Source organism: Lichenostomus cassidix, chromosome 9 (assembly GCF_008360975.1).
Source record: "Lichenostomus cassidix isolate B80296 chromosome 9, HeHo_3.0, whole genome shotgun sequence".
Classification (NCBI taxonomy): domain Eukaryota; kingdom Metazoa; phylum Chordata; class Aves; order Passeriformes; family Meliphagidae; genus Lichenostomus; species Lichenostomus cassidix.
Window position 1 is genome coordinate 23,224,817 of NC_139490.1, and position 22,941 is coordinate 23,247,757.

The 22,941-nt window shown below is 52.8% G+C and overlaps 1 protein-coding gene across 1 annotated transcript; it reads right to left on the bottom strand.

Annotated features, from left to right (window-relative positions):
* Positions 1-12,066: 12,066 nt before the first annotated feature.
* A4GNT (alpha-1,4-N-acetylglucosaminyltransferase) lies at positions 12,067-15,385 on the bottom strand. Its single transcript, XM_085068775.1, has 3 exons — positions 15,179-15,385; positions 14,080-14,529; positions 12,067-13,182 (listed from the first exon to the last, which is right to left on the bottom strand). The coding sequence occupies exons 1-3, from the start codon at positions 15,296-15,298 to the stop codon at positions 12,571-12,573; spliced, it is 1,182 nt and encodes a 393-aa protein (XP_084924901.1). The 5' UTR covers positions 15,299-15,385; the 3' UTR covers positions 12,067-12,570.
* Between the last annotated feature and the right edge of the window lie 7,556 nt (positions 15,386-22,941).

Consider the following 22,941-nt stretch of genomic DNA (forward strand, 5'->3'; position numbering starts at 1 on the left):
TTTATTTATGAACCTGTTTGTGGTGTGACAACACCACAGCACTGCTCCCGTGTTTGTGGCCCTAAGGGACCTTATTTTGTGGTGGCACCATGGAGGGTGGTGAACATCACTGTTGGGAATGACAGCACCAGGAGAATCCACAGCCACAGCCATGGCATTGCTGCAGAGGAAACTTGGCATTTGGACCTGGAGCTGCTGCAGAGAGTCCAGAGGAAGCTCCAGGATGAGCAGAGGGATGGAGCAGCTCTGCTGGGAGGGAAGGCTGGGAGAGCTGGGATTGTTCAGCCCAGAGAGGAGAAACTCCAGGGTGTGATAACTGGAGCCTGAAGGAGCCAACAGAAAACATGGAGAGAGATATTTCCAAGGGCCTGGAGGGACAGGAAAAGGGGGAATGGGCTCTGACTGAAAGAGAAGAAATTTATGTTGGATATCAGGAATGAATCCTTCCCTGTGAGGGTGGGGAGGCCCTGGCACAGGGTGCCCAGAGAAGCTGTGGCTGCCCCTGGATCCCTGGCAGTGTCCAAGGCCAGGTTGGACAGGGCTTGGAGCAACCTGGGTGTGGCTAGCACAGGTCTTTCCCATGAGAACTTCTTCTGTGTTTTATAAACAAAGATAAAGTTCGGATGTTTTCCAAACAGTGTCTTGAGATTTGGACAGTTCAGGCCTGGCCAATCAGGCCTGGGTGAAGGTTTCTGACTGACCAATCTGGGTGACCTCTGAAAAGTCTATATAAGCTGAAATCAAAATAATAAAGTCCTCTTTTTTCTTGCCACACTGAGAACCTGGGTCCTTTTCTCTGCTAGAGGCTCAACAGTGACACCTGGGATAGTGGAAGGTGTCCCTGCCATGGAAGGGGTGGCAGCAGATGAACCTTAAGGTCCTTCCAACCCAAACCATTCCATGATTCCTTGGCTTGGGACATGGACCCAAATGTCCCCCTTTCAGCTGAGCTGGTGTCTCCCCTAAGCCCTGCAAGCAAAATTATCTGCTTGGGGAAGTCTCTGGGTTTTAACTGAGGCCAAAGTTCCCATTTCCAGGCTTTCCTCTGCAGCCCTGCAGGCCAAAGAAATATTTCTGATACCGTAATTATTTACTGGACTTGGAGATCCAGAAACACCCCGAGGATGACCCAAAGTAAATCCAGTGTTTCCAGCTGCTGTTCCTGGTGAGGGAGGGAAGACAACTCCCTCCCACCTTTTATTTTTCCTTCATTGACCATAAACTGCAAGGGATGGATTTGGTAGCACTTGTGGATTCAAGGGAGACAAGTCAAGGAAATCATGAACAGCTGATGGGGTTTTGTTTCCATAAATTTGATCGTCCTCTGAAAAATACATTTCCCATTCAGAGGAGCTAATGAAATCCAGGATTGTCTAATAAAGCCAAGCCTGCAAAGGCTGAGTGCATCATCCACCAGCTCTGAACAGGCTCCTTCTGAGCTCCTGCAACATTTGGAGAGTGTGAGAGCATGCTGGATTTGCATGGACTTTGACCAAGGGACCATATCTGGAGCTACAAATTGGACTAGGAGATAAGAACTCTCCTGAAATCTATATGCAATTAAAAGCCCAATCTTCCTCCCTCTAGTGACAAGGTTATTGCTTTTATGGAGCTGAACAGAGATGAATGAGTCTATGGATTAATAGCACTAAGATTTATGACACTGCTTGCCCCAAATATTATGGCAGAATAGCTCTCTGGGTGAGATATTCCAGCTGAATAAATTTGATAGGATTTTATTTTCCTTTATTTTTTCCCCCAGCTTTGGGAGAGTTGTGCTGCATTCAGAGCTTGTTACTGTTGTGGGTTGAACATTTACTGCTATTCCCTTGAATATTCATGATTTATATAAGTATTACCAGTAACAGGAGCCCCATGAAGACAAAGTCACTGGGAAAAACAAACCCAACAAACCCCACAAACCCACTGGTTTGGGTGATTTCTCCTTAATTTAATTGGCCCATTCTTTATCTTGCTGGTTCTGGACTTGTTTTATTCTTTCACTGAGGATAAAGCCAAAGGAGTCACTTGGAAAACCCTCAGTGCTGTGCTGAGCTAAACAGGTAAACAATTAGGAGGAGGCAAATCAAAATGTGTGGGAATGGAAGGAGAGCAGTTTGGAAGGGATAGAGTTACAAACCCATGGCAGGGCAGAGGGTGAGGACTGAAGGAAAACCATTTCCAGGGAAAACCAGGGGTGTTGGACAGGCCCTGCTCCTCCAAACCCCACCAGGATGTGAGGGCTGCAGCAACCATCCCTTAACACAGCTTTGGTTTGGTTTTGAGCCAGGTTGGACAGGCCTTGGAGCAACCTGGGACAGTGGAAGGTGACCCTGGGGGTAGAACAGGATGGGCTTTAAGGTCCCTTCCAACCCAAACCATCCTGGCATTTTCTGACTTTGAGGAAAAGCCTCTGGGTGTTGAGCAGCTGTGTTTTCCAGCCCATGGACTGAGCCTGACCCACACCCCTGCACCACCTGCAAGCCCCAGGCTGGCTGTGCACGGATTTGATCCCAATTTCCCATGGAACGCTCTGGCTCAAGATCCCCATCTGGAATAAAACCTCTTTTTCCAGTCTCAGCTCTCAGGCTGGTCAGAGTGTCACCCTTCTCTTGGCACAAGGCTCCCAGCTGTTTCTGGACTTTCCCAAACTTAGGGGAAGTTTTTCCCCCACTTTCCCAGCACCACCTGGACTTGTTGCTCGAAGGTCTCCAAAACACCTCAGGCAGGAAAACTGCTGGGAAAACCAACAAAAAAGTGATTCTTGCTCTGTTGGCAGCTGAATGAACCCTGGGCAAGGCACCTGCCTTGGCAGCAGGATTGCCACGTCGTCCAGGCAGAGCAGCTCCTGCTTGCTGCCCTTTTCCTGCCTGTTTGCTCTCTGGGGCAGGAATTTGTTTTCCCCTTAGTTTTGGATGGTGACAGCACCAGGGCCCAGCTCGGGTTTCCTGTCACTCTCTCCCGAGAGCAAATTCTCCCTGCCACCTCTGTTTTTACAGGTAAAAAGGGGTTTTATGCCTATTTGTGAACAGTTGTGTGGAAAACACTATTTTTTTTCAGAGAAAACAAGTTCATTCCCCTTGTTCTGCTCAGCCCTATTTGGGTGTCCTGCTTCCTAACACTAAAACCACCTGTTTTAGGCGTGAAATGGGAATTCAAATTCCCATTTCAAATTTAGGTGTGAAATGGGAATCAAATGTGGGAAATATGGAGGGGTAAGAGTCTGAAGCAGGAGCAGAGTGGGTTGGAAAAGAGGAACTGGGAAGTGCCTCTTTTCCTGTTACATCTTCCCAAATGTCATACTTTGAGGAGGCCAAGATCATAAACGCACTGCCAGGAATGTCCGAAATACAGAGAGAATTAGGAAAATGAACTTCATTGACCCAGAGGAGCTCTAGAAGGGGAGTCAGGCTGATGTGGTCATGTCCAAAGTGCAAAGGGTCATCTGTGGGGTTGGATATTCCACCAGGAGAACAGGAGCTGTGGCTGAGTTCTCTGCCCAAGTGAATTCAGACCTGGCTCCTCCTGCAGCACAAGATTAAACTTTCCCCATCATCTTCTAGAGCTCTGGCAAAGAGGAGAATGAGGAAGAGCAGAAAGAGGGCAGTGAGGAGAAGGAAAGCTGCTAAAGGTTCAAAAAGCCACACACAGGTGTGTCCAAGGTGTGTCCGGAGTGGAGAGCTGCCCTCAGCCTGGGGGATGCCACATCCCATGGGAACAGGGCTGTGCCTGTGCCCTGAGGATGCCCAGGGAGAGCTGCTGAGCCTCCCGAGCTCCCGGCACTGCCAGCCCTTGTGTGTGATGGAGGCAGAGGAGCAATCACACCTCTGAAATGTCGTTTATCCTCCCCGGTGGCTGCCCAGGCGGGTCCCAAACCCTGCGAGAAGCCCAGCAGCTTTGGGATCTTCCCGAAAGGAGAGCCCGGAGGGCTGCAGAGCGGCTGCTGCTCGTTCCTGGTGCTGTGGCACCATCCAGTGGCTGCTGGCAGAGCACTGTCACCTCCCTGTCCCCATCGTGTCCCACCGATCCGCAGGGAAGAGCTCCAGGTCACCAGTGACACCGGGAGGGGAGCAGAGAGAGGGAAAGGGGGCACAACCCCACGTTCCACCCTGAGCTCCCCTTTGCAAACCAACAGGGAATTCTTCTTCCTGAATTCCTACAAAATTAGAGCCAAGAGAGCCAAACACCATAGGTGCACTAGGACACCATACAGGAGACCTGTCCTCTATTGCCAGGGCTGGAAAGTTGTCCCAAAAATGCTCATTTTTATTTTGACTTTGCCGGAGGAAGGCCTGGAATCTCACTCTTATTGCAATAAGGAAAAATAAACATTCCCAGTGTTTGTGCCAGGCCATCCTTGAGTAAAATATTTTTTAATTTTTTTTTTTTGTAAAAAAATCAATTTGCTTTTGATACCATCACCACTTTAATTATACCAGCCCTCCCCATTAATTGAGGTGATTTTTAAGTCCTTTTTCAGTCATTCCATAATTTCCCCATTGCATCACTCCAATTATCTCTTGATTTGTTCCTGAGAGATTTTCCCAACTTGATTCTCTGGCACTTCGTGTTTTCTCCCAATCGCATGGATACTGATATTTCCCCCCCAAAAAAGGGAGAATGGACAAACATTAGGGAAAGGACAGATGTGTGCAGCTGGATGAAGAGCCAAGGGCCACATCTGCTGCTGCAGTTCTGAATTCCCTGTGCCCAGACTATTCCCTGTGGCCCTGCTGATGGACCTGGGAAGAAGGCACCACATGACTTCTTATTATTTTACTGTAAATGATGCCCAAAAGAATCCCTGTGGATTTGCTGGGAATTCCTGGGGTTTGTTGCCTGGCTTTGGGCCATGCTGAGCTCACAGAGCTCAAGATTTTGCCCCCACCAGGTGATCTCTGTGCCCTGGCATCCAGGGGTTTTTCCAGAAGTGTGGATGTGGCTTTGATCCAATCCTGCATTTCCCATAGACATATACAGGCCCATCCCATCCCATCCCATCCCATCCCATCCCATCCCATCCCCTGCCTGCACACACCTGGCTGCTGAAATCTCCAACAATTCCCACTTCTCCCTTGCCTGTCTTTGGTATTGCTTAGCTTGAGCTTAAAACCTCCCCCTGAGCTTAAAACCTCTCCTTGAGCTTAAATCCCACTCCTCTTGCCCCTGGAGCAAACAGCTCACTTCTCTTCCTCGCCGGCTCTTGAGCTGCTCTCCTCCTCTGCTGCCTCCTCCTTCTCACCCTAAGTGGTTCCTTCTCCACATTTCTGCGCAGTTTCTCCAAGTTTATATTTTATACCTTCATTACTTTGGTTTCCAAACCCCAAGACAATTTCTTCATCCCCTTGCCGAGGTTCTGGGAAGGGAGCAAGGAGCTGAACAACAGTGGGAAATCCCATGTTTATCTCCTGCACCACAAGCCCTCAGGGCTGACTTTGCTGAGCTGTTTGAGTCATCCCATATGGGCAGAGAGACTCCAGAAAAGTCCTTTTCCCGACAAACCCAGCACTCCACAGCTTCCAGAGGGCAGCACTTGGAATCCTTGGGCACAGGAGACTGCCTGGAGACCAGAAGGATCTGATGGGACTCACTTCCAGCATGGGACAATTCCTCAGTGTAGGTTTCTGGTTCAGGACATCCAGAGGGTGCTCCAGGGAGGGCTGGGGGTTGAGCAGGCTCTGCTCCAAGAAGCAACTTTGGGGATCAGCAAGGATTCAGCTCTGCTGTCCCCATGGGCTGTGACCTTGTGGGGACCTGTGGGGCTTTGGGATTTTAGCTGGGAGAGAGTAAGGAAATCCTCACACGTGGGGTTATGCAGGAAAAGGGGGGAAAAGGGATTTGCAAGCACTGGCAGAGCTGTATTTCACCCTGCTGGGGTTTGGGGAGCAGCAGGTGGATTTTCCTGCACATGACAGCTCAGCCCACATGGGGTCAATGTGCAGAGAGTGACTGCAGAGCCCTGCACCACCCCTAGTGCCCTTTTGGGGGCATTTCTGGGGCACTGCCCACTTGGACAGCATCCCATGGCTCCAGTGGGTGGCTGCAGAGGACAGGATGTCCCCTTCTTCCCCGGGGATGAGGGAGAGCTGTGCAGGCAGAGCTCTGCTGGGCCTCTTGCCCTGACTGACTTCCCCATCCCTGCTGTGCCAGCTCATCCCTCAGCTGCAGGAGAGCAGGGAATTTCTCATCCTTGTGCTGCTGCTGATGCCTCACAAGAGCCTGGAGCCTCCTGCAGATCCAAGTGGAGATTCCTGTCACAGCCTGGGGAAGAGGAGCCTGGCACTGTCCTCCCCCAGGAGCTTCACCAGGATCCCAGAGCATCCCTCAAGCTCCAAGCCCTGTCCAAAGCCCTGGGCAGCTCCCTGACACCCTCATTTCTCAGTGACACAAATCCCAAAATACAGCCCGTGACTGCTAAAGAGTCAGTCAGCTATTTTTGGAATTTTTAGGCTCCAGCGTACTTGCAGCATTTTGTTTTGGGAGGTATTTACAGCTCCAGGACCGGGAATTCCTGAAGATGGCAAATGTGAGAAGTGAAGGGGTTTGGGTCTGGCCTTGGGCACCTCTGCTGCCTCCCACAGCACCTCAGCATTCCCAAAATCATGCCAGGGAAAGGTGGACATGCCATGCACTGAAACCAACCCAGGAATGCTCCTCAAAAGAGAACCATTCCCGGAACAATCATTGCGTGGCTGTTTTCCCTTTGTGCTTTCGGCACCTCGAGCAGCAGCTCTGCCCCGCTCTGCAGGATGGCAGGAGCATGGCTGTCCCTGCAGCAGCTCTGCCCTGCTCTGCAGGGTGGCAGGAGCATGGCTGTCCCTGCAGCAGCTCTGCCCTGCTCTGCAGGGTGGCTGGAGCATGGCTGTCCCTGCAGCAGCTCTGCCCTGCTCTGCAGGATGGCTGGAGCATGGCTGTCCCTGCAGCAGCTCTGCCCTGCTCTGCAGGGTGGCTGGAGCATGGCTGTCCCTGCAGCAGCTCTGCCCTGCTCTGCAGGACGGCAGGAGCATGGCTGTCCCTGCAGCAGCTCTGCGCGGGGCTAGGTGGTGGTGTTGCATTGCCGGCAGCTCGGAATGCTCGCGGGAAGAGCTGTTTGGTATTCTGGGCACGAAAAGGGCTCGGACAGCTCAAGTCCCCTTGAGATCGCCGTGCCAGGGGCTGCTGTGCTCTCCCACAGCATCTTCCCCTCGGGGACAGGGAGCTCTGGCTGGTTTAGCACAGGAGAAGCTGCTGGAGGGGAGATGTGCCGGGGAGATCCTGAAAAGCAGCCTCGGAGGTGGGAGCGGGGAAGTTTATTCCCTGTGCGACCCTGTGGCTCTGCCTTCACCATCCCATCTGCCTCCCAGAGGCGGATTGTTCCAGATGGGTGGGTTTTTACTGCTGTTTTCATCGCTCCCCCCAATAAAAAATCGGTTTGGAGCAGTTTGTGTGGCTGCAGTGCTGGTGGCACTGGAAGGACAGAGGACACACTTTGCCTGTTTCCCCCATGCTCTCCAGCTTTTCTCCAGGACTGGGAGGTCTGTTCTCTGTCTGGAGTAAGGATGGTGCTGGTGCCAGTGCAGGGAGGACTGGGATGGGCTGGAGGGACTCTTCTCTCCCTGATGGCTCCCAGCAGTCCCATACCCAGGAGTTGGTTGCTCTCAGCAGACTACAAGGAGCAACTTCCTCCCATAATTTGCTTCATCCCCACCCACAGCTCTCCCAAAATCCCAGCCAGCGCCCAGCACCTGCCTGGGGCAGCTTTCCCAGGGAAATGGTGGCAGCCATGGAGCTGTCCAGCCGAGGGGAGCAGGGAATTGATCCCCTCTGTGCCCCAGCAGCTCTGCCCAGCACCCCTGACCCCATCCACACAATACCCTGAGCCCAACACTGCGTTCATCTCTTGGGACAGGGATGGTCCCAGCTCTGGTTCCCACCTGATGGATCCTCATCAGGAGCATTCTGGTCACCTCCTGGGTCCCTGCCGGGCAGAAAGGTCTGTGATGGCAAAAAGGAGCTGAGGCCCCAGCACAGGAGCAAGTTCTGATCAACACTGGATTTTCCTGCATGGAAAGCACAGACACACCTGGCCCTTTGGGGTGGAGGGTGGCCCAGATGTGTCACCAACCCTTGGAGAACAACCTCGAGGCCACTGGTTGGAGGATGCCCTCCTCGGGTATTGGCCAACAGCCAGCCCTGGTTTAGGACTGGTTTTACTTTCTACTTGCATTAGAGAGCAGAAATCCCCCTATTTCCTTCCCCTGGGCTGCAACGAAGGATCCACAGCAAGCCCAAGGTCCTTGTTTTTATGCAAATAACCATTAACCTGGTTTGAAGGAGGCAAGGTCATCCTTTTGCTGTGAAACTTGATGGAAATCTCATGGAAATCTCTTTCCTTCGGGATCAGGCTGAGATGCAAAACCTGCTCAGGAGACAATTTTGGTTTGTGAGCTGTGCTGACAGTGGAGGGACTGGCAGTGACCTGTCCATGGACACACAGCCAGCTCCCTGGAGGGGAATCCATGGACTTAGAGAGGGAGACAGAGAAGAGATTGTGCTCTGAGGCGCTGCAAGTTATGAAAAATGTATCTACATCCAAATTGTTTCACTTTAAAAATGCCATCATTACCTTCAGCTCTGTTTGCTGAGAGCAATTGGATCTGTAAGGAAACAGACTGAGAATCAAAGAGCGTTTTTTGGTAATTTTTGGCAATTTTTCCTCTCTCTGCGGAATATTATTATGAAATGCATTCAAAAACAGAGCAGAAAACAGCAAATGGAGCACAGAGGTTCCCCAAAAGCTGTGTCCCTTCAGCTGACAATGCCTGAGAGGGGACAGCTCAGGGCTTTTCCATCCCATGACACAATCACCAGACCATGAGATGCCATCCTGTCACACCCCACGTGCCACCCGGATCTGATGACAAGGAAAAGATGCTCCAAAGTGGAATTTAAAGTGTTGCTCTGCTGGATGACACCCCGGTGGGTGACTCGTGCCAACGATATTCATGTTATACTTCGTGTTTAATGAGTGCCAAATAGAGTAAAACAGCACAGAAGGGCCTGGAAATGGGGCTTGAAATTAGGCTTAGTCTAAGCTCAGCAAATATTTTAAGGCTGCTTAGAGTTAAACATCTGCTTAAATGATCTTAATGAGCCAAAAAAAAAAAATTATTGCACTTGTCTTCTTTTCCTGGGTCTTCATGGCCTTGGGCTGCTGCTGGAGATGGGAGCTGAGGGCATCCAGCTCCCAATAACTTCCTGATGGCCCTGGGATGGGGTGGCAAAAAATGTCCTCCTCTCTTGTTTCATCAGGAGGAGGCAAAAGAGGAACGAGAAGACATAAATGTGGTAAAAAGGGTTTGGAGCCACCTCTTCCCCTCACCAGCCAGGGAAGCTCTCTGGATTTTTATGCATTGCCAAAACCTTCTCCCAAACTCCCCACCCTAACTCCATCCCCACTGTCCCATGGAGAAGATCCCTGGGGAAACTGAGGAGCTTTAAGTGCACCTGAGGTCTCACATTCCACTGTATGTCCTTCCTGTGAGGGAATGTCCTTCCCTTGAGGGAAAGGCAGCAGGCAGAGAGAATTCAGCCAGAAATGTGGAGGAAAGAAGAGATAAAAAGTTGCCTCCTGTGGTCCATCTGGTTTCCAGCATCTCCATCCCAATCTGCTTGGGAAAATGAGGGGAGGAATTGCCTCAGAGCTGGCTCAGTGGCCTCTGAGTGCTGGCAGGAGGGAGTTGGCCATGAAGGATTTATGGCAAAGATGGCAGTGGAGAAGGGGAAAGGTCAGCAGAAGGACTGGGATCTGCAGGAAGGGACATTCCCCATGACCCTGGTGAGGCAGGCAGGGCTTTGGTGGTTTAAAGCAAGAGGAGAGACCTCCAAAACATGGATGTGTGGGGAGGATGGAGAGGGAGAGGGTCAGGAGCTGCTTTGGTTTCTGTCTGAAACCAACGGAGAAGGCAGAGGCCAGGATGGGGCAGGGATGGTGCCCAGGGAAAAATGCTGCTTTTCCAATGGAGCAGAGACATGAGAGGACCAGAGCATCAGTGAGGTGCTGGTTATAAGGGGCTCCTGTGCTTGCAGGGATGACTGGGCTGAAGGAACAGAAATTATCTGGTCTGGGTGGATTTACTTTCCAGGAGGGAAAGAGGGAGTTGATTTGGCGATGGGGCAGAAGCAGGGGGAGAAAAGGCACATCCAGGAGACTTCCTGACGGAAAGGGGGAAAGAAAACCATCATCAAATCCGGGAGCATGCAGAAGCCTTTCACTGATGTGGAGGATGCTCAAATTCTCCGTGGGATGAGATATCCAGCAGGACACAGGGACCACATGAGATCCCTTTACAGACCTCCTGTCTCACCCAGCTCTGACTGCAGCTAGCACCTCCCAGAAATACGGATTTCCCCAGGGGTTGGCAGGGAATTTACCATCTCCACGAAGGTGAGATGCCAGCAGCAGGGAAAGCAGCAGGGCTGGCTGGCACCTTTCCTGGGGCCGAGGTGGAGGATCCCCAGGCAGGATGCAGCAGCCAGCACCCTGCCCAGGGGTGTTTCACACCCTCCCACCACTCACCCTGCAGCAGGGAGAGCTGCTGGGTGAAAATCAGCTTCTTCCACCTCCTGCTCTCCTCCTTGTCCCTCCAGAGCTGTGCTGCTCTGTCCCTGTGGCTGGGAGCAGCAGGTACTGGAGAGCCAGACTCTGCTCAGGACCTGTTCCAGCAGCTTCCCCACCTCCTCCAGACCCTTCCCAAATGCAGCCAGCACATCCCTGTCTTTTCCAGCTTCTCCTGGGATTCACAAGGGGTGGACCCAAGAGACATGCCCAGTGTGAGACCTTGGCTGTGCATTGCTCTGAGTCCTGGCAGGATTTCTCCTGTCCTGGAAGGATTCCTCCCCTCCTGTCAGGCAGGAGAGAGAAATGGGACAGGGTTGAACTCATCTGCAGAGGATCCACCACATAACACAGGAAAACCTTGGAAATGCTTGTTCCCTGAGCTCACCTGAGAAGGGAGCTTGAGTGGTGAAGTGCCCCAGCCTTGTCCTTCCCCTCATGGACACTCCTGGAGAAGAAAAGGCAAATCCTCATTTGTTGCCAGAGACAGAGAAAAAGTGGAGAGAAGGATGAGGATGGGAATGAGGAGAGTGGGCAAAGGGAGTGGGGAGCAATCAGGGCTGTCTGGAGCCATGTGGAGAACAAGGAGGATTTCCTGGGCTGTAACACTCCTCCCCTGTATCCCCTCAGCACTGGGAAGGCAAAGTCATGGAGGAAAATCCATGGGCAGGAAAAGCCTGCTGTAACCGACAGTGGAGCAAAGCTAAACCAAACTGGATGGCGCCAGAGTGTGAAACTCATGGCTTGGGCTGAGCCAGGAGAGCTTCACCCTGGGGAAGGGAGAGGAAAAATATTACCCCACATTCCTGCTCCAGCAATCCCCAGTGCTCGGCTTGGCACCACCTGGTCTTACCCTGGAGTGTTTCTGGGGGAACACAGGGCAGGAAGGGGAGCAGAGCCTCTTGTCTGAGCACAGGAGCACACAAGCCCTGAGTGCAGAGGGCTCCCTTCTCCTGCTGATCCCAAACTCCAAGCTCAGCCAGCTCAGCAGCTGCTGTGTTTGCAGGAGATAGCATTGTGCACTCAGCAAACAGTGGGTGACGGAGAGTGATCCCCACCTTCCTGCTCCCGGGTAAAACCAGCTCTTCAGAGAGACTCGGGAGAGATCTGCAAGCTGGGCTGCTCCGTAGGGAATTGGCTGCATTGGCATTACTCTGGGAAAAGGGAGTAACTGCAAAGGATTGTTCACTGGGTGCCCTGTCGGGATTAAATGGGATTTTTGCACAACTGAACATGGCTGACCACCTTGTGTCTGTTGAAATCCATTTATTTAAAAGGGATTTGGAAACCTGGAGAGCCTTCCTTGGTGTCTCAGCATCTCCTTTCCAGGCACACTTTCTACAGCCTGGATTGGCCTGGGAGGATGGGGCAGCACAGCCCCTTCTTGGCAAAACCCAAAGTAAAGTTGTGGGAGCAAAAACCTTTGGAAAACGTGACTCATTTTTCAGGGAGAAGTGAGCTCAGGGGAGTGGTGGTTTATGAACTCTTTTATTTTCACTCACACAAAGTCCCTCTCAAAAACGTAGGGTACAAAGTCCATGTAAGGAAAAGACCAGGAAAAGACGCTGGTTTGGGCTTCTCTTTTGTCTCAGAGGCTCCAGTCCAAAGCCTGTTGTGCTTCCAACTTTTCTGACATAGGAAGCAACTGGTAGCACCCAGAGAGAAGAGACAACATTCCTCCTGGGAGGCCATGCCTCCCTTTAGGAACTTTTCCCTTGGAGAGGCTCACGAGAAGGCTCAAAGTCTGATGGATTCAGGAAGGTTTGGTTCATGAGAGCCTATCAGGAAACAGAGCTGAGGCAAAGGTGTCCTTGGAGGCTCCATCCAATGGATATCCACCACCATTGTCAGCATCCCGAGGGAATAGAGATGGTGGTTATGGAAAGTTCTTTCTTTCTCCTCCAAAGCCAGATACCAACAGAGTGGGGACTGTGTTTGGCTGGAAGGATCATCCCTCTCCTCCTTCCTCCATGTCACTCAACCTCCTCAGAGCCTGGGAGATCCCTGTGCTTGGCATTCTGGATCAGGTCCTCATAGGTGGTGGGACAGTAGGTTTTGTAGAGTTTCTCAGCCAAGGTGTTGCTGCCAGCCACCACCACCTTGCGGTTGCGGTTCATGAAGTTCCACAGGTGCAGTGCATAGGAATGGTTGAAACTGGGGCTTTTATCCCACACCTGGTAGTACCGGCTCCAGGCTGGGTACGGGATGGGGTAGAAACGCTGTGGGTTGAGGAAGGAGATGTTCTGGCAGCTGTGATCCTCAGTGCCTTTGAAATCAGTGAGGTTGCAGAGGGTTTTGAGCATCCTCGTCATCAAGAAGGGGCCCTGGTTGCCCCAGATGTTGCCGTTGTACTTGAGGACGAAGTTCTCCATGCAGTCCCAGACGAACTTGTGGCGGGCGGGGAAGCCGAAGATGCCGTTGCTGGAGAAGCGCGACTTCTGCGCGGCCAGGAAGCTCTGCTGGGGGATGGGCCGGATGGAGATGACATCCGTGTCCATGTAGATGCCACCATACTTCCAGATGAGCGCCAGTCTGCTGGCGTCTGAGCTGACGTGCACCCAGTTCTTCTCCTGCTCTGGGACAACCTGCGGGGAGGGAAAGGTCAGACAGTGATGCAGGAACAGATCCAATCCATCCACAGGGATGCCAATGGCACCATCCACCTGCAAATGGCACTGTCAGCCCTTGCTGCCTCCAGCCATCGGATTGTATTGGGATAAGATAAGGACCTGGGGCAGAGCGAGGCTTTGTTAGCACAAAGGAAAGCAGGAACATTTCCCAGGTGGTTTGATGGCACCTACAGTGTTAACCCAATGCCACCATGAGTCATGCCCTGCTGTTTCAGTGGGACACAACCCACTTAACACACTCCCGGATCCCTCCCAGCTCTTTGAACCAGGCTGGAGGCTTTTCATGGCATTTGTTGGCATTTGGAGTCATGTTTTCTCGAGAGAAGAAAGAGTTCAGAGGAAATCTGCCTGCCCTGCCCAAGCAATTTGACCAAAGCTACTTGAGGGCCGTTTGCCAAGAACCTTTTCCAGGGTGGAGCTTGCCAGATCCCACCTTGGCTTTGCACATTGCTATTCTGGAACCTGAAATCTCTCCCCTATCTCTTATCTCCCGTGGGCTCCATCAGAGTGAGGCAGCTCTAACAAGTGCTCAGGCAGCACATTTTGTTCAACCAGCTTCTGTTGGGGAAGATTATTAAGGCTGTTTTCTCAAAACACGTCTGCAATCTATTTTTTACCAGTGTTCCCTTTGCCAAAAAATCCATTTCTCCAGAAAAGGGGGAAAATGCCGATCATGTATTCCATAAACAGAGAGATGAATACATGGCAAAACACGACAAAAATAAATCTATTCCCAACCAAAACAACGAAAGTCACTAATTTCACACAGTCCTGCATTCCTCACTCCTTTTAAATCCTTTTCCCACCCCTACTTGTCACTATTTCCTGTTTTTTTGTTGTTATAACACTCACTTGGTTGTACCACTGGAGCAGAGGGGTCTCCTGGAAGACCGTTTCCATCTGGAGAGGGAAAATGAAGACATTCTTCATGGAAGACAAGAGGGAGAAGGCAGCATAGCTGGTGTTCAAGTCCAAGGCCGTCTCATTGGTGAGTCCCCTCATGAAGAGGATGATGGGCCTGTCCTGGTAGATCCTGGCAGCAGATTCCACAGAGCATGACACCAGCGGGGGAGGCTCCAGGCGCTCCGTGGTCTCCAGGAAAATGATGCTCTTGCCAAGGTTCAGCACCTGCTCGGGTGTCAGGTACTGCTGGGCCACGGGCAGGTAGGAGGAGACGCAGCCGGACAAGAGGGAGATCTCGTACAAAATGCCCGAGACAAAGCAGAAACAGAGGCATATCTGGATTTTCCTCAACATTCTTGCTTTCCTGGAGCGTTTGGGGGCATGCCTCCGACATGGATGCTGGGGAGAGACAAGGAGCAGCAAAAGGAGATGGCAGTTATTGCTCAGCAGGACTGGGAAATGGAGGGATGTGGCTTTGGACAGGGTAAGGTGAAGGCAGTTTGGTGACAAGCCTGGTGACAATCCCTCTAAGGGTACAGAGGACTCTTCCCTGCTGGATGAAGATCTGGAGTCCCACTGCCTCATCCCCAGCCAGGCAGGGGGAACCAGGAGAGGTCTTGGAGGAAGAATGGGCAGCTGTGTCCTGTGGTGCAGGCATGGGCTTGGCAGAGAGGGAAGAACCCAGGGACACCAAGGTGAGAAGGTCACCAAGCCAAGGCAAGGACTCCCAAGCCCATGCCTAGGGCAGGAAGCTGTTCCCAAGCACTGCAGTGCCATTCCAGCACGTGCTTATCCCAGGGAATCTGTGGAGCCAAATGTGCCCAAGGAATGAAGTATCCAAGGGGGCTGTGAGTGTCCCAGGGGGAGGTTGGGGTGTGTCATGGAACATCAGCATGTCAAAGGCTTTTCCCCAATCCATCCCTTGTGCTCACACCTCAGCCCTGAGGGATCTGAGGCACTTGGGTGCTGCAGGGATGGAGCCTTGGGATACACCAGAGGTAAGGATAGAAAGTGGATGGTTTCATACGAGGAAGGAATTAGGACCTACCTGGACTATAGTCCTGACAAATCTACATTTCCAGCTCCTTTTCTTGCCCTGGCGGTGACAAGGTGCCTTGTCCTGCAAAGCCCAGCTCCCTGGTGAGGACACCCAAACTGTCTGGAGCATGCAAAGGGATTTCTGGAGGCAGGAGAATGGAGGAAGGGGAAAACCAGCTCAGCTGTCAGCTCAATCTCAGTCCCAGGAAAGGTGTGGGAGCCACCTAAAAGGACAAAGAAGGGACAGGTTTGGTGAAACCACATTGTGCTTGGCCCAGCTTCCCCCTCCCAGTCCCACCAGGACTTGGGGCCATACAGCCCTGGGGAGTTCCTGCTGGCAAGAGGCAGGATGGAATTATCCTCACTGGGCTGTTTGACAGAAGGAAATTCCCTCCTGAAATGCCAGCTGTTTGCACCTGAGTGCTCTGCAGGGGCCTGAGCCAGAGTCCAGCACAGGGGACACACCTGGAATGACAACCCAATGTCTGAGAGGCCCTGAAAGTGTCCAGAGCTTGATTGATTGAAGGGAATGAGAGGAAACAGCTCTGTGTGCTGGGATAATTAATGAGCTGCATTGCATGTCACCCTTCCAGAATACAGATAAGTCCTGAGTGAAGCAAACCCCATGGAAATTCCCTGCCAACGCTGAGCTTGCGCTTGGAGCTGTGGCAGCTCCCGATCCATTTCTCAGAGCTGGATCTCATCAAATTAAATATTAAAGCACTCACTGTTCCCATCAGTGCTGCTTCCCGTGCTGCATAACAGATTTTGTTGTTTTCCATTCCAGCTGCACAGGGTTTCTCATCATATCCTGGGTTCCCAGGACAGCATAGAATATTGGGAAGAAATTGTTCCCTGTGAGGGTGGGGAGGCCCTGGCACAGGGTGCCCAGAGATGCTGTGGCTTCTCCATCCCTGGCAGTGTCCAAGGCCAGGCTGGAGCAGCCTGGGATAGTGGAAGGTGTTTCTGCCCATGGCAGGGGTGGCACTGAATGGACTTCAAGTTCCCCTCCAACCCAAACCATTCTGGGATTCCATATAATTCTATGTTCATTTTTCCAATCACATTCCCAGCTTCTCTTGCTGTTCCAGCACTCTGCACTCTGCTGTGGGTGGCAGCACCCAGGGCCTCCCTGCAGATATGGAATTTGAATGGAAGACAGGGAATGGAGAGCAAATAACCATAGTTTGGAAAGGCCATGTTCCCGAGCTTGCAGATAAGGCAGCCTGTGCTGCCCTGTGCTGCTCAGGAGAAACACACACCTACTGCCCAGCCCAGCCCCACAGGGCTCAGGAGACACCAGCACTGACATTAAAATAAACTACAGTCCTCAATCTCCAAAATTTCCTCCCACCTTCCCCACCTGCCTCATTCTCAGACAGGTGCAGCTGATTTACCCCAGTCATTTCAAAAGAAAACAGAAAGAAAAATTTGCTCCATGGCAGCTCCATCACCAATCACATCTTGCCCAGATTTTCAGGTTGGTTTTGGTTTTTTTGGGGTTGGAAGGGACTATAGAGCCCATCTCATTCTAACCTCCTTCCACTGGAACTCACAGCTCTCAGCCTCCAGGCCAGGGAAGCTTGGGGGTATCCTTCCAGCCCGAGGTGGGTGATGCCATGGTATTCCTGTACCCTTCAGGCAGGGACACCTTCCACTATCCCAGGCTGCTCCAAGCCCTGTCCAACCTGGCCTTGGACACTTCCAGGGACCCAGGGGCAGCCACAGCTTCTCTGGGCACCCTGTGCCAGGGCCTGCCCACCCTCACAGGGAGGAATTTCTTCCCCATATCCCATCTAACCTCTGGCAGTTCAAGCCATTCCCCCTGTCCTGTCACTCCATGCCCCTATACACCATTCCTGCTGCTGCTCCAGTGCCAGCCAGGGACTGCAGCCACTCTGTTCCTTTTTAAATCTTGATGTCACTCCCCTGAAGCAGAAACCCCCGGCTTGGCTTTGATTAGAGTTGGGACCATCAGGACATTCCCATTACTGGATTCATATTTCTCCTTTGATGGCCGACAGATCTGATGTCTCAGGTCTTTACGAGCAGCCCAGCAAAGTCCTTCAAACTTAAAAACAGTCCGGGAGGCATTTTATTTGCAAATTGTGGGCAAAGCATGAGGAGCCACTCCAACACCTCCCTGCTCTGTGCACGACATTGTGAAGAGAAACGCGAATCTTCATCGGCTCATTCCGGGAAATTGTTTTGCTTGGCTGGTTTTCCAAAACCCCTGCGTGGCGAGTTATGAATTCTCATCACATTTGACCTGGAGGCTGCTGTTATCACAATGTTCCCTTCCCTGCTCGAGTTAAAAGGACTGCGGAGTCGAATGTTAAAAATAAATCCCGGCCATTGAATAGATTACCCTGCTGAGTGGGATGATTCCGGGATGCGGCTGCTGCCTTGATGGCCCATCTTGTAAAGAGATTTCTTTTCTCGGGGCAATTTCCGTGTTTCAAGTGCAGGATGAGAACGGCTGGGAGACTACAAGGGAGATTACTCCGGATGCCTGTGATAACTCCTCGAGGTGGCCGCGAGACACAGGCGCTGGGGATGCAGCGGGATTTGGCGGTAATTGCCACCAAAGAGGGACAATGATCCTGCTGGGGTGCTGGCAGCCCTACAGCCCCTGCACATGACACCCCTGGAGTCCCTGCTGTGACCGAAGGGATCTCTCCAGGACGGCCCAGGGGCTCGGGCTCAGCTTGAACAAGGGCTAAAACCGCTCCTCGTTTGCCAAAAGGATTTTTAAAAAGAAATAAATGAATAAAAAATGCCAGCACCTGCAGCTCGCAGTTTGCCCAGACCTGATTTCAGTTTTAGATCCTCCAAAGCGAGTCAGCTGCACCACAAACTGCACTTCCTGCACCATGGGCAAATATTGCACATCTCACAGTCCTCCAGCAAACCCCACTGCCACTGAATCCGCATTCCCACAGCTCCTGGAATCCCTCGGGATCCAAACCAGACACCTCCATCCTCCTGGCTGTCCCAGGTGTGCGGCTTTGCTCTGAGGTCCGGCCGGGTTTGCCTTTGGGATGCACCCACCCTGTTTGTGGGAATAACTCCGGGGCAGTCTCAGATTTCCACACAACCAGCAGCGCCTGAACCCACACCCGTTTATTTTGGTGCCTTTACGGGGCAAATTACAGCTGCAATCGAGGCAAAGCACGCTTCAGCCCCAACTTCCTCACGGCCTGAGCACCAGGTGCGCTCGGAAAGAGCTTTCCGGTGGAAAAGCTGCGCGAGGATATATGGGATTCACTGCAGATCAGTTAATGCAGCCCATCTGGTGCCAATGAAGGGCTTCTCCCTGTGCCGTGCCACACCTGCCCTCCCGTTCTCCAGCTCAACAGGTCCAGAGACAGAGCCAAACTCACCTGCGGGCTGCCAAAAGCGGGCGAGGCGCGCAGGCGGTGGGATAGCCCCGCTGGGAAGGATGCAGTGGCAGAGGAAAGCCCGAGGAGCTGAGCTGCCTGCCCGCTGTGTGCTGCCCTGGCAGGGCTCGGAACAGCCTCATGGCTCGCTGGGCAGCGGCTCTGCTGTTTGCATGCTGGGAGCCCAGATAAGGCCGAGCCGGGCCGTGCTCACCGGCAGTGGGCAGAGCGAGGTGCTCCAGTGGCCAAAGGTGAGTCCCGCTGCCCTGCCAGCGTCACAAAGGATGGGTGGGACTGGGAAAAGGCACCTTTTGGGGGTGGTTTGCGGCACGTTCAGCCCTTTGCCTTTGTGTTCAGATCCGCACTTTGAGAGGCAAAGAGAATTTTGCTGAGTGGGTGCGATGGGTGCCGCGATGGGTGCTCTGGATACTTCCAAGGGAGGCAGCAGCAACACCACATCCCAAATAACACTGCACGTCCCAAATAACACTGCACATCCCAAACCGGCCTCCTGAGAGGCTCCGTGCTTGGCCAGGCAGGTGGGGAGGTTTGCTGATCCCTCAGAGCCTCAGCCTGTCCCCACAGCCTGTCCCCACAGCCTGTCCCCACAGCCTGTCCCCAGTGGGATCTTTGAGGGCTGCAGGAGCACCAGTGGTGCACTCCAGGACTGGGATAACCCAGCTCAGACCGGAAGGGTCTCCCCCAGGATTTCCTGGCCCTGGATATGAGCTCCGGTGACCATCCTGTGCTGGGACAGAATTTGTAAGGGAGAGGTGGAGCTGGAGCATCCAGCGCTCCTGGGTGCATCCCCCCTCTCCAGTGCTGCTCGGCCCATGTGGGGACACCACAGCATCCAGCTGGGATGTGACCCCTGGCTCCAGCCGCCCACAGAAATCAGGTTCTTTACAGCTCTCCTCCTCTTTTTCCTTCCCCCTTCCTATTTTTTGGCCAAGCTGTGTATCCAGAAATGCCAGGAGAGCCGGAAGCTTCATCCATCCAACGAGTGCTGGCAGCCCCACGTGTTGCACACAGGCAAACACGGCAAAACCCCCCATTTTCCACCCTAACCCCCACTTCTCTCCACCACCAGTGTTTAGAAGCCACAAAAAAACCCGCTCAGCTCATCCCCTCCGCAGCTTGTTATGGCACCAAAAATCCAGCCAGCTCTTCAGAATCAGCCAGGAATATCCCATGGCATTCCCATTCGCCCTGGGCCAGCTCGGGGACACTCTCTCACCCCTCGGTGGGGTGCAGAGATGCTGTCCCCCGCTTTGTTTGCTGCCCTGATTCCTGCCGGGAGGGCTGGGGGGGATGCGAGAGCTTCTAATGCAGCTGCGGGCAGAGCAAACAGCGCCCACGGAAAGGCAGCGAGATACCCAGGGCTTAATCAGCCGATAAGAGCCGGGGTGAGAATGCCAGGAGGGCTCCAGTTGGGAACAAAATCCCCGGGGCAATGACGTGGGTGAGGAGCCCACGTGTCGCGGCACACCCCTGGTGAGGAACCCTCCCCTTGGGCAAACAGCGCTCGTCCATCGTCGGCAGGTGACCTGCAGGGAATCAGGGTGGACAGAGAGAAGCTGCAGTGCTGGGAGCTCTTCTGGGGGTGAACACATCCATCCATCCATCCATCCATCCATCCATCCATCCATCCATCCACCCACCCACCCACCCACCCATCCAGCAGATCCAGTGGGTGCCATCCCTGCCCCTTGGAAATGGAGGATCTTTAGAGTCCCTTCCAACCCAAACCATTCTGGGATTCCATGATGATCCATTCCTCCCTCCCTTCCCAGGGCGCTGGGAAGAGTCTGCTGAGCCTGGAGGATGCAGCAGCACCAGGACAGAGATAGCAGCTGCTATTCAAAGTTCCAGCCCAGTTTTTATCTTATCCATAACATGGAAATACCCAGCTCCTGCCCCAGCTCTCCCCAGTGCCCTACAATGGGCTACTGACACTCTTGGTGTGAATTTAGGAGGAGAATTTCCCATAAAGCTGACTCCCAGCAGGAAGTTCTAGCCTGGAGCAGCCTCATCCCATCCCTTAGCGCCAGATGAACACAGGCCAATCCCTTGGTACCCCTGGCATGCTGTGAGCTGAGCATCCCACCAGGACTCTGCCCATTCCCTGCTCCAGGTGCCCTGCCAGCCCAGCAAGGGAGTTTGGGTCCCCAAAGGTCTGCTGAGGGGAGAGTGATGGCACCAGTGAGCCTGATCTCCATGGAGCTGGGGCTTGGACTGAGATTGCTGGTGCTTCACACTCAAACTAAACTCAGGGAGCAGAGAAAATGCTGCTGCTGCTCTGCATTGCCCTCCATGGGAGCCTGTTTTCCACAGGAAAATGGGAGTCTGGAAGCAGAGCTTGTGCCTGGAGCTGCTGCTTCTCCAGGGGCTGGGTGGCATGGCCAGGGGAGGCCAAAATCACCCCGTGGTGTGACATGAGCTCCCAGGGATGTGACTGGGGCAAAGCCAGGCTATCCCTTCCCTTCTCCACATCCAACACACTCAGAGCAACCTCTGGGACTCAAACACCTAGGGAGAATCCCCACAGGCAGGGGGAAAGTGTCCCACCAGCTTTGGCCCTGCTCAGGCTGGGTTCACTGGGACACATCACAGGGTCTTGGGATGCTCTGTGTGGGAAGAACCATGAACCCATCCCATTCCACTCCTACCATGGCAGGGACACCTTCCACCATCCCAGGTTGCTCCAAGCCCTGTCCAGCCTGGCCTTGGACACTTCCAGGGATCCAGGGGCAGCCACAATGTCTCCTCCCAAAATAGGGGAGCACTGATGTGGCTGCTTAGGGACTGCTCTCTATGAGCCCAGCTGGCCAGCAGGCTGGATTGGGCCCCAGTAACATTCAAAAGGGTGATTCAGAAGTGGAGTCTGGGCCTGAAGGCAAGAATCCCATGCAGGCACTGTCATTCCCCATGAAACATACTCATATTCTAGTGTATATTATAAGAACCTTATATAATGTTATATTTCTGTCCACACTCTCTGCACCTCCCAAACCAGCCTGGTTCAGCTTACCCTACAAATACCTAAATAGTGGGAGACAGTGACCACACCCCCCTCACCTCCTCTTTTCTGAACATCTCCCTCAACTTCTCCTTGCACACCCTCTGTAATCACCCCAGTGCCCCTCCAGGAGAACCTCTGCTATTGGGAAAGGCTGGGAGAATGGGGATTGTTCAGCCTGGAGAAGAGAAGGCTCCGGGGTGACCTAATTGTGACCTTCCAGTGCCTGAAGGAGCCAACAGGAAACATGGAGAGAGACAATTTACTAGGGTCTGGAGTGCCAGGATAAGCGGGAATGGCTTCAAACTGACTGAGAGCAGGGTTAGATGGGATATTGGGAAGGAATTGCTCCCTGTGAGGGTGGGCAGGCCCTGGCACAGGGTGCCCAGAGAAGCTGTGGCTGCTCCTGGATCCCTGGAAGTGTCCAAGGCCAGGTTGGACAGGGCTTGGAGCAGCCTGGGATAGTGGGAGGTGTCCCTTCCTGTGGAAGGGGGTGGGGCTGGATGGGCTTTAAGGTCCCATCCCACTCAAATCAACCTGGAATTCTGTGACCATCCTGGTTGTAGAGGACCACCTGCCACACACCCTCTCTGGTTTTCCATCCTCCTCATGGCTCTTAACTCCTGGCATTTATATCGTTTGGTATTTATTGAAAGCCTGTGTCTTTTTTTAGAATTATGTTGGTACGGTAGAAAAGTCATTTGCTCCTTTTGAGCAACAGGGAAGTTAGAAATTAATGTTTTCTTAGTTATTTTCCCAAAAATCAATAGCTATGCTTGGAAAACAATAAAGCACTTAGAGCTTACATGCAGATGAACACAAAAGGAGGGAAGCTCATCTAAACAGACCCAGAGTTACACCTCCCAGAGGAGAGCTTGGCAGTCAATTCACGGGGAGGCAGGGCCAGGAATGCACAGAGGGAAAAATATAGGAGGAAGGAATGCAAGGAGCTAACCTGTGCCAAATTACAGCCAATTGTAAAGCAATATTTCTGTGCTGGTTCGGGCTGGGGTAGAGCTGATTTGCCCCAGAGGAGCTGGGATGGAGCTGTGTTTGCACACAGAGCTGGGGGAAGGAGGAGGAAGAGAGGGATGCTCAGAATGGTGGCATTTCCCTTCCCAAGTCACCTGTCCATGTGATTCCCTGGCTTTCCTGGGAATGGCTAAATAACTGCCCATGGGAAGTGGGGAATGAATTCCTTGGATTTGTTTGCTTGTGCACAGCTTTTACTTTCCCTATTAAATTATCTTTCCCTCTGTCATTATCTCAACCCCCGAATTTTCTCACTTTTGCCCTTCCAGTTCTCTCCCCACCTCCCGAGCAGAGGGAGCTGGGTTAGCCAGGGCTGCTCCTCAATGAGCCTCTGCAGCACCA